This window comes from Mus caroli, chromosome 14 (assembly GCF_900094665.2).
Source record: "Mus caroli chromosome 14, CAROLI_EIJ_v1.1, whole genome shotgun sequence".
NCBI classification, from domain to species: domain Eukaryota; kingdom Metazoa; phylum Chordata; class Mammalia; order Rodentia; family Muridae; genus Mus; species Mus caroli.
This window is the reverse complement of record NC_034583.1, coordinates 50,754,094-50,766,018: the sequence shown is the minus strand read 5'-3', so window position 1 is coordinate 50,766,018 and position 11,925 is coordinate 50,754,094. Positions and strand designations below refer to the sequence as shown.

At 46.1% G+C, this 11,925-nt stretch overlaps 1 protein-coding gene across 2 annotated transcripts in view; it reads right to left on the bottom strand.

Moving 5' to 3' along the window:
• Positions 1-3,447: 3,447 nt before the first annotated feature.
• Cab39l (calcium binding protein 39 like) overlaps positions 3,448-11,925 on the bottom strand; it is a 90,133-nt gene continuing 81,655 nt past the window's right edge. For both annotated transcript variants that reach the window (XM_021181258.2, XM_029468718.1), the window contains one exon: positions 3,448-5,439. In XM_021181258.2, coding sequence (XP_021036917.1) covers positions 5,260-5,439 — 180 coding nt within the window. In that variant the 3' untranslated portion in view covers positions 3,448-5,259. The remainder of the gene's footprint in view (positions 5,440-11,925) is intronic.

The following is an 11,925-nucleotide window of genomic DNA, read 5'->3' as shown; positions in this document are numbered from 1 at the left end:
TTTTCATCCCTTGCAACTTGAAAGGGTCCTGTCCTATTCAGGTCCCCTCGATCACTATTGATTCGGTGCTCCTGAGCTGGCTGTAAACATTGCTTTAAGATGAGTCAGAGTTTAATCCTTCATAGGTTGGGGGCAGGGAACCTGTGTCTGGCCAAGGCAAACACTGAAATGATGAATGTTTAAGGGGTGAGCCTGCAGGATAGCAGAGCAGGAGACGTGCATGCTCCTAAACTCAATAACTGGCAGGAACAGGCTGAAGGGAGAGCCTGCAGTCCAGGCAGGTGGGGGGGGGGGGGCTGTGGAGATGTCTCTCCCAGCCCGGATAAGCTGAGGTCATGAGAGGGCAGATGAAAGCGGTTGCTTGTGGATTCAGTCTCAGCAAGGACAGATCCAGTTACCAGCTAAAGGATCTGACTTGAAGACTCAGAGGAGCAAGGCCACTGAAAACATGCAAAAAATGTGGCGATGCAGAGGTGGCGCCAACTGTCTTGTGAACTCGTCCATCCTTGTCTGTTTCTTCCAAGGCAGATCTTTTTTCTTCCATGTGGGCAGTTTCTTCTAAATGAGATTTCGAGCAACCTGAGCAGGAGGGAGGTGTCCAGCACCAGCCTGAAGGGTTAGGACTGATTGTCCCTGAGCATGGCTGTGTGGACAGGACCCCAGAGCCAAACAGACCCCTCAGGGCAAAAGGTGACTGACCTCTTTGTGCCCAGTGAGGAGTGGCACTAAGACACTTAACCCACTCAATTCAGGACAGAGCAAATGTACCTGGATGCCAAGAATGTCCCCTCCCCTCCTTACAGTCAGAGAGATGAAAATGGCCTGACCCAGGAGCATGCCCAGATTGGTGAGCCACCTGGCAAGGGACAAGTAGAGACACTCCCAGCTGGACTCAGGCTTCTCTGGGCTCTAGGTCTCTTGCCTCCTTTGTTCCCACATCCCCCACTGTCTAGAGGGCAGACGAAGCCTCAGTTACTCCAGCACCTCTCCAGCCTGGACCCCAAGGACGTCTCATTTTATGGCAAACTTGGCAGACTTGCCTTCTGAGGTTGGTAGGCCCCCAGAGAGGACACCTTTTCTCAGGGCCTTGCTAGAAGAGGGACAGCATCTGGCTAGAGTTGGAGCCTTTCCCATATGGAGATTTCAGGTGCTGTCCCTCTTCTTGCCCCAGCTCTCTCATCTACATTCCCTGGCTGCTGGCCACAGTTCCACCTGGATTCAGATGGGCGCAGTAAGCTGACAGCTGGGTAAAGCTGCAGTGCTCTGGTCAAGGTGAAAGTCACAGCTGAAGCTGCCAGAGGCAGGCCAGCCAACTGTGGGTGTGCCCTTTTCTTTCCTCCCACACCCAAGGCAAGACAGAGTCTCATTCATCCAGGAAGGGCAGGGCATGGCCATGTGAATGTCACACTGTGCCTGGAGAAAGGGCAGAGGCTTTCTTTCCTCACAGAAACAAGTCTGCAGTTAGTTAGTTCTTTGTCCTTCCTCTGAGTCCTGGGTCAAGAGGGGCAGGCTGGGGACATAGTGAGACCCTGGTCTGCGGTCAGCTCCTCTGTCTTTTTGTTGTCTTCTTGCTGGTTTTGTTTGCTTGACAGGGACTGGTGCCTCCCAGACTGGTCTTGAACTTGCTATGTAGTTGAGAATGATGACTTTCTGATCTATCTGCTCCACCTTCTGAATGCCAAGGTTACAGGCATGAGCCACGCCGCCGGGTTTATGCGGTGGTTGAGCGCATGGTTTCATGCTTGTTAGGTGAATGCACTATCAACTTAGTTACAGCCCTGCTCCCACACTCCCTTTTTCAGATCGGTCTTCTGTGCTGCCCAGGCTGCTCTGGAGTTCATGAGCTCAAGTGATCTCCCTGCTTCAGCCTCTAGTTAGTCATGGCTGTAGGTGCAGACATAGCCTGGGGATGCCACTTCTCTAAACGTCAGCCCATTTTGTCAAGCCTTTGGACGAGGAGCTGTGCCTGACCTGACTAGCTGACAGTGTTGCATGTGTGCAGGTCTGGGAGAGGCCTAGATGCATGGCTGTGAGTAGCTGAGAGTTGTCCCAGTACACCCAGATCTGAGTTCTCCTCTTTTCTTGGGCCATGTGGGGATGAGGGACCTGCCTAGAAGCTGGAGCACACCCTTGTGAGGATAGCCTGTCTTCCAAGACTCAGCATTTTTGGCTTTACTGCCAGTTGAATGATCAGGAGCAGGCCCCCTCACCCTTTCTGAGGCTCAATGCTGTTCCCTGCCATGGGAGGTAAGGCTGTGCCTGCATGGCCTAGCATAGGCAGGCACAACTCTGCTGCGCTTTAATCGTGCCAACCACAACACACACTCTCATAACTTCAAAACCAAACCATACTCCTGGTTCAGAGGACACAGTCGGACCAAATCTAGACTTCCAAGGTCTCGAATGCTTCAGATCTTTATCCAGTGGTGAATTCTCATTTCAATATCCGAAATCTTCCTGAAGGGATGTCAGTGAGAAGGTGGTGGTTTTTCGCACCACACATGCAGGTAAGCAGAAAACTAAACAAGTAAAATGCTAACTGCCTCAAATACTATAAACTAGCGTGTTCTGTAAGTGAAGCGTTCTTCCTACTGAAACAGCTCAGGGCGGAGAGTATTAGGGAGGTGGAAGGGGATCTGCAGGAGGGGGTGGGGATGGAAGGTGAGGGTCACGGATATAATCAGTGCATGATGACACATGCACAAGGATGTCACAAGGAAACCCATTATTTGGCATGGTGAATACAAACTAAACAGCTGTGGTGGGTCTGACTTCTCTTCATGTTATAATCATTCCAGGTGCTGCTGTGGTCTTGGCAGTTGTGTCTAATGTGCAAGGGTCACAGCAGCCTGCGGCACAGCTAGTGATGGAGACTTGGAGATGCTCACACATCTTTCCCCAGAGGCACATCAGGATGAGAAATGTCTGAGGCAGGGCGTCAGGAACATTTACAAGGGGTGTGTGTGGCTTCCCAGCCTTTTCTCTAAGAACAGCCCTAGCTTTGGGCAGATGCCTGGCTTTAGCCAGGAGCCTCATCCTCATCCAAGAACACTGTGATGTCAGTGATCCCTACTGGCCACACTCCAGGCCCTGCCACTGGGAGCCTCCCAGGTCTCAGTACAACATCACAGAGCTCCCAACGCCATGGCCTTTCTCAGGCCACAGCCCTGAGAATGCACAGGACAGAAGACAGACTGTCAACCTGGTGTGTCCCACCCTAGATCTGGGGCATTCTTCTTATAACCCCCATGTCTATGTTTATGGGAATGCCTCCTAACCGAAGAGGCAGCAACAGTGGGACTTAGTGCCTGCTGGCAGGTGCTTGATCCTGGGATATGGACAGGGCCTCCTGCTGCAGTGCACTGGGGTCTCTGTGTGGCCTTGCCTGTGGCCTTTCCTATTTCAGGACAAGAACTCAGCTGCACAAGTAAAGGAAGAGGAATGAGACCAAGAGTATGTGGTACTTTTTATTTGGTCTTTAAACTGTGCTTCTTATTAACTATGACCTTTCCACATTCAAGTCTCACAGTACTTACAGTGATCTCTGTGTAAACACACCGTGGTGGTGAGCCCCATGTGCCCCGTCTAAGTGACTAACTTAGAAACTCGTAGCAGCACCCCGGCTACCTCAGTCACTGCATCTCAGACTCTGTAGCTTTCTGTCCAGAAAGTACACAGCTAGGATAAAAGGATGCTGGCAAAGAGCCAATTCAAACCCAGAGAAAAGAAGTGTTTTTAACTGAAATAAAATTAAAACATGGCCTTGCCTGTGTCCCATGATGCTATGGAAACACATTTAAAGGTTTTGTTTTTTCATCTCTTTTAATCAAATAAGCAAATCTAGAAAGGTCAAGGTCTAAGGGGCTCCATACTATCAGGAAATATTATAAAAAAATCTGACTTCTGTGACTGAAGAATACAGGACAGTGGCGGGGGTACATGGAAGTAAAACACTTGAACCCCAGTCAAGAAGCAAGGTGCCTTGCCAGGGAATTTGCTGGGTGGGAAACCCACTAAAAGCATTTATACTGGAGGACACACTTCCTTTCCTGTCTCTGGATGGAGACATATGTGCCCAAAGGCAAGGAAGACAGCAGTCCAGTGCCATGGGAATTCAGGGCATGAAGAGCTGACAAGCAATTGTAGCTTCAGTGCCTGGGAAATGTCTCTTTAAAAGTCCATTTTAGAGGTCTGAAGTCTAAAAACAAACCATGGCCTTTAAAAAAATAATTTTTCTTCCTGTCCCTGTTAAGGGGACACAAATGAACACCTTAGTTATTCTAGCATGAAAGAGAGTACTTGGAACCAACAATTTTAGATTTTTTAGCTTCTCATTGAAGACACTGATAGACGGCTATGGAATGACAGGTTATTACAGAACAAACTGAACCAGAGAGAACCTCTGGTTGTCTGAGACATTTGTTATGCATGACTCACTTTCCCCTCTACTGATGGAAGGATAACATGGCCATCTAGCCCCATGGTTTGTACCTACTGTGATTCCACCTCTCAAGTATATGGAAGTATCAGGAAGCATTCTTTCCATAGCAACAGCTATTAGTGAAATATCCTCACACTCATTGACCCTGTAGAACAGAGCCAACAGAGCCAACAGAGCAGTGCTGATTACAGCCACCTTTTTGCACTTCTCCTCTGAGAGTCACAGCCCATGGGTCTCTGTCCCTGTAACCTCTATTGATCTCACTCGGCCCTCAGCTGCTTCCACACTAGCCCTCAGAAGTTGGAATGGGTCATGGGTCAGACAAGGGCTACAAGGAAGAAGAAACGGTGCTGGGAGCTGGGCACTGTTCCCACCTACTACCTAGGAGGCAGCAGGCAGAGAAGGAAAGTGCACACTGAGCAGACAATGCCGTCCTGTCTCCCATCTCTTCAGTGTCTGAAAAAGGCTGTCTAAACGAACAAAACCAGATGGGTCTCCTCCCATCGTCTGTTTCAAGAGACACTTGTGTTCCCTGACTTGATGTCCTGGGTGACCCAGGGTGCAGCTCTGAACTTACACTGCTTTTGATCAATGTTTAATATAATGGTTGATTCCATAAGCAATCACAGGCTTGATTAAAATGAATATATTATTCTAGGTTGATTTTTTTCTTCCACTCAAATGTTTATATTTCATCTACCTTGAACAATCAATTGAGAAAGACAGGACCTCCAAAGCCTTCCTAAGAACGGAGACTTTAAAACAACACTGTACACACTGGGCAAGGGAGACAAATGGCTGTCGGGGCAGGACCATCTTCACGGGGCTGCTTTCTTCAAGTCTCGAATCTGTTTAATCAGGTAGTTCTTCTCATCAGCAAACTGCTCGTCGTCTGTCCTTTCTTTCTGAAAGCTGCTCAGAAACTCAATGAGTTTGGGCTGATTTTTTAACAGAATCTCCACGATAGGCTGCGTTTTGTGGGGGCTGGCCACAAACACCTAGAACAGAGGTAAACATTTGACCAATGCATTTCTGAAATGATTCACAAATGATAGGAATATGATATGTTAATCCTTGATGCTTCTGTTTTCTCCATAACCAGTCTTCCTTGGGGAGTCTGAACCCTCAGCAGGGCCTAAGCAGCAGAGCCTCCCCTGAGAATACTCACAAAGGAACAGTCTTTAGCACGGCTACCCACAATAACTCCACCCCAGGAAGGCCAGGGGCCCACAGAGGCCAGAAAGAAGGTCCCTAGACGCCCACCCAGCAGGTCCATAACCATAAGGCGACAAGAGTCTGGCCTTGACCTCCTGGCTACACTGCACCTTATGCTCCTAATAGCCACTGGAACAAGTAGAACACAGGGTGACTAGTGAACAGCTGGAGAAGAGCACAAATGAAATCTAAGAAATGGCACTCAGGCAGACAAAGCCACATTCAGAGGAAAGAGCTCCAATCAGCAAGCTAACCTCACACATTACGAAACTAGGAAAAGCAGCAATAAGGAAAAGGAGCAGAGACAGAGGAGTTCCCATGGAGAATGACTAAAGCCAGAAGCAGGCTCTTGAGATGAAGCACCTTGGTGAGAATTGGATTACGAAAAGGCAGCCTAGAGTGGAGCACTGCTATGTACTAGGCCCACCTCCATGCTGCACAGGCGGCTGCACCCACAGCAGGTGAGAGAGCAAGGCTGGCCCTCAACTCTGTCTGCTTTTCACCCGGGCTGACTCCAGCCCATGGAAAGATACTTGTCTATACCCCTAATAAAGAGAAGCCCAGGCCAGCTGACTTTTGTTAGAAAATTTCTACCTAACATTTAAAGAAAAATGAACACTAGTATTTCTCAATTTCTTCAAAGAATTGTTCCTAGCCTATTCTGAGGCCAGTAATACCTTGACACCAAAGCCAGATTAAACAATGAAAGAGCTCTCAAAGCATGATATCCCTTATGAATGAAAGGTCAACTTCTTAAGAAAACATCAGCAAAGTAAGCCACACCACATAATAACCAACTGGGACTTAATTCCACATCAGACAATCAGCGAATTGCCAGATGTACTGTTTTCCCCACACAGACGCATTGACATCCTAACCCTTAGCACCCAAGGGTGTCACTTTCTATGGAAACATGGGTTTTTCAAATACAGCAGGCAAAGATGAAGTCATACTGGGTTAGAGGGCCTCAATCTAAGACAGGTAACATGGAACGTCAGATATGGAGGTATACAGGCATGCAGAGGAGTGTCGAATGCAGTGAGGGAATGGAGTGATATGTCTCTTAGGGAAGACTGCTGGTGATCACCAAAAGTTAAGAGACAGGACTGAAAGATTCTCCCTGAGGCCTTCTAAAAGAACCAAGTCTGCTGATGCCTTTCCCTTGGTCTTCTGGTTTGCTGCTCTGGGAGAGAATACACTTTTGTTCTTTCTAGCCCTCTGTGGTAACCTGATAGCCCTAGGAAGCTAATGTCACAGTGAGTGAATGCAGGAAAACCATGTAGTCATCTCAATTATTTTATAATTTGATAAAATTAAATTCCTAGATAAAAAGCATCCAAGAGACAACTAGAACTGTATATACAATAGAATGAAGCTGAGTCCTCACCTCACACCCTATACAAAAATCATTAAAAATGAACCAAAGGCCAAAATAGAAGAGCTACTAAGACATCTAGCGAAAACTACCAAGGATAAATTCATAACCTTGCCTAAAATACCAGTAAGAAAAGCTGTCAGCTGAGCTTCACTAATGGCTAATGCGTCTCTATAAAAGGCGGTGTTAGAAGGGTGGGAGACAGTGTCTGTAAGTCATGAATCTGACTGATCTCAGATCTAGACTATATAAAGAACTCTCATAACTGAACAACAAAGCCCAGTTATCCAGGGTGCAAAGGACTTGAGCAGTACTTTCTTCAAACAGGAATAAAAGTGATCACTAACCTACACACTCACACACATTACTCTTAGGGCAATGCAGATCATAAAACGTAAAACAGAAAGTAAGTGCGCTGAGCACAAGGAGACACACCAAGCTGGAACACACAGCGGTGCAGTGGCTGTAGAAAAGGCCGGCATCTCCTTGGTAGGTAAAGTAGTGAGTGACAAAAAATCCTGCCCCAACATAGGGCAAAGGTTTGTTCAAATAAACAGGTGTCCACAGCAGGAGTAGTGACCAGTAGTGATAACAGCCCAAATACCCACTAACTGACCAACGGATGTCCATGACACAAAGTCTGCCATGGCCATTACAAGGAGCAAGGTGCTGACCCAGCTACACCATGGATTTGACTGCGTTTATACAAACAAGTAGATCCCTAGAGTGAAAAGCAGATGGTGGCTGCCAGGTGCTCATGGGAAGGGACTGGAGAGAGTGCTTAGGGCAGAGGGTTTCCTTCTGGGGTGCAGGGATGTACTGACATAATCCCTGGGTGACAACACTGAACACAGAGCTCTGCTCTTAAAATGGTCAATGTGTGAAGTTTCATAGACATGGCTTTTGTTACAATAAACTAAAATAGTTACTTACAAAAAAGGTACCCCAGGCTTGTTTACACTGTTACACAAATGCTTGCTGCTCACAGAATACCTGTGAATATGGTAGCAATCGCCTTTTCTGGTTGGTGTTTGTTTCTAAGAGAGCTGCTAAAGTTCTAATTACAAATTGCCTGGCTTTTTGTGGTAAATACATAAATAACTCAGAAGAAAGACTAGGTACACTAGGCAAACCAAGCTCCCTTCAGAAGCCTAGTGGAGTTTTCAGGCAGGCATGCTGGATGAACTCCAAAGCCCACACCCTGTACTGAAACCTAGCGAAATGTTGAGGCTGTTTGCAAGCTTGATCATTTCCCTTGGGTTTTCTTTTGTTGTTGTTCATGGCTCCGAGCCCTCTGTACGGAAGGCAGTTGTTCATTAGACTTTCACACTGACCCTGACAGTCTGAGGACTTACTGGCTGGGTGGGAGGAGACTTCACGGTGGACGCTCACTGCTGACTGATGTGTACAGAATATGCTGTGGTAAACACATGAAAACAGCCTGTAGCCTTTTGAACTGCTGTCTTAGTGCCTGCGTCCCTCAGTTTAACAGGGCTCAGAAATATATGGAGTTTGCAAGCACAGAGAAAAAGGCAGTAGCTACATTCAAATATTTTTAATGCAGGAAACAAAATATTTTGTTTTCCATTTTAAATCTGAATGCTTTTTGAAGATGAAAATTAAATCTTGCATACATCTTCACTGACTTCATCTAAATTCTTTTTAGCAAAAAGGAGTTGAGCTGGTGAGGCACACAGGGCTTGCTCCAGCTTTGTTCTCTGCTACAATACTTTGCACATGTGACATGGAGTTGCCCATATACAAGTCCATGGACTTTATACCATAGACGTGTAAATAAAGGAACTATTCTTACACACACACACACACACACACACACACCATGACCACCAACTGGCAATCTCAGAGACTAGAGCTAGCTTGCCTCGGTTAAAGAAAGAATGGCCAAGCTCTACAAGGGAGGTGCCATGCCATGGCTGACCAGATAGCGTGACAGAGGCCAGTCAGCAGGCTGGAAGTTGAGGTTCCCAGAGCCACTTGCAACACTGCTCTGATTACTCTGGCATGTGACACAGGTGAGAAAGCAGGGAAATGATGTGTGAAAAAACACGTACATTGAACTCTTGTGAGGGCGGGGCACTTGTGTACCACAATAAATACAAAATCAATCCTCTAAACTCCTCCACTCAGACATAATGACTGCGAATAATGCTCATGCAGCCTTCCACCTTAAAGAAAAATGAGCTTGAAGTTTTTACACATGATCTGTATTCTGTCCCCCTCCTCTCTTTCTCTCTCTATCTCTATCTCTCATCAGGGGTTAATCCTAGGGCCTCACACACTATAGTTAAGCACTCAACCACAGAGTCATAGCCCAGCTCTCTTTTGCTTTTTGGGACTCCCCCTGAAACCACTGTATAGCCTAGGCAGGTCTTGAACTAATGATCCTTGCCAGCTTCTGGAGGAGCTGACACTATAGGCCACTATAGACCTTTACACAGATTCTTTGTATATTACGAACTGGTCTCCACTTGAGCAACAGTTAGGCCACACTCTCTGGGTACTGGCTAGCTAGTTTATATATGCTATTTCCTCTCATCATTATAGGTCTGAGGGAAAGACTGCTTGCTGGGCTCTCTAGGTAAGTCTTAGAGTGCAGGAGCCCAGCCAGCTACAGGCTGGTGCTGCCTGTGCCATGCTGCATGCAGGCATATCATGCCTTGGGTTTAAATTATTTGCTCTTACCCATAAGCAAGAGCAAGGAGAGGGACAGGTATGCTCAAAACATTCCTCACTGTAAAACAGTTTCAAAAGTAAATAGCAGACCAAAGCGAAGGACAGAAATACCTCTGATCTCTCTTCTCGTTTTTTTTTTTAAACATTCTTCATACTGTCCTTGGATGTTTCTAGGAGCCTCCTTAGGATATGGAATGTGCTAATAGACTTGTACAAATCAAGCCTTGCAATTCTGTGGAATGGATATCTAGTTTTCTGATGACTTGTATGTCATTCAGGTTTTAAAGTTTTTGATCCAGTCACATTGAGACATGATTCACATACTAGTCCACCTGACTGACCATATAGATATCAATGATTTCTAGTATGCTTACAGAATTGTGCCATCACAGCCAACTTTAAGACACTTCTGTCATCCCAAAGAAGCCTGACACCCATCAACAGTCACACCTACTGTGCTTCCCACCACCGACCTCCTACCGTTATGTCATGACGATGGTGTCATGTAACTCAGCAGTGCTCTCATGACTTACCATGCTGTGGCATGCCTTAGCTCCTCACACACTCTTACTGTCAGACATGACTGAGTTTTGAGAAGGATAAAGGATGCAGCTCCTGCGTGTATCCATTTATCACTCACTAGGACACAGTAATGACTCACTACACTAATATTATCATAGTCCTTAACATCACCAATATCACACAGTTGTTTTCCCAAATACCTGACATCACACTAAAGCCCACAACTAGGAGATGAGGTTCACTGGTAGAGCACACGCTAATAAATTTGTCCTTGAATTTCCCATAGAAATGGCTTTCTCAGCCACAAAATAGGGTTCTCCAACTGCTTAACTTCAGGAGAGGAGGGGCATGGAGGCCTGAACTACCACAGAGGGGTGGAGTGCCAGCATAGCCCTTGCCTTGGTACTCTGATACGTCTTGGAGGTTTCACACAACTGTCTGACTTTCACCCAGGATTTCCCATGTTGCAGCTGTACTTTCTAGGGCCGCGGACTGCCTGAAATGGAGTCTCACAGAGTCCCCGAATTCAGGGAGGTAATGGGAGTGGCATTACTAGCCTGGAAGGGATTTCCAGGAGCATGGTCCACGGGTTCTGCATCTTTACAGAGGCTCCTTTGAGGGGCAAGCAACTATTCATAAAAAATTAAAAAAGTTTAGGACTCTTGATTTTCTAAATAGGAAAATATTATTTTTGGGAAATAAACAATCAAGTGCCAAGGTGCAGGGAAGGCCCAATTTATAACATACGAGTAAACAAGTGCTTAGCTATTTTTAAATGTTCCTACTCTGTCCAGTGATTAGGGGAACCAAATTCGGATTGTCTGAGGACAGAAGCAGGCTATTTCTAGTTTGCCATGAACTAAATCTTTTTATAATCATGTATTTCTGTACACGATTAGATGACACTAGATCTCACTTCATATGACAGGCTACACACTTTCAGACAGAGTGGCACAGCACACAGGTTTCTGAACAGTCACTCCTCAGGAGGGTCTGAGGCAGGTCTCTATTCTCCGATGCTAGGTGTTTTCTCGAACTACACTCAAATTTTTGTTTCTTCTGCCAACTCAGTTTTTATGTGACAGCTCTAACACAAAGAAGAATGTAGGGACTAGGATGCCACGTGCTACTGCAGCCATTGCCCCTCCCCTTGGCACGACTCCTCTTCTCTCCTGAGGTGATCATTCTCCTGAACTTGTGTCTGCCTCTTTACCACAGGCTCTAAGATTGTTATTGCAAAACATGAGTCCAGACAGAGACAAGTTTCAAACTTAAAAAAAAAAAAAAAAAGACCTTTTTAACATTTGCTGACTTCTTCACTATGTCTGAGACTTGGCCAAATCTCCGTCTTATTATCTAGTACAGCAGACATCGCTACCAGTTCTTCAAAACGGCCACAGGTGGCCTTATGTCTTCTTTACCAAGCAAATTTTTGAATCAGCTTGTCAAGTTGCAGGAAAACTTCCGTTAGAATTTCGAGTGGGAATAAATGAAACTTGTACGTGAACATTTGAAGTATCCCAGTGGCTTTTTGGGCAATAACTACCTGGTAGCAGAAACACTAAGGTTTTAACTTGCCAAAGCAACCATTGCCTTACAAGCTCCTGTCTTCTCCTCTAAGAGACAAGGAATTCTGTTCATGAACATACATTTTAAGACCAAACATTCCTGGAGTTCA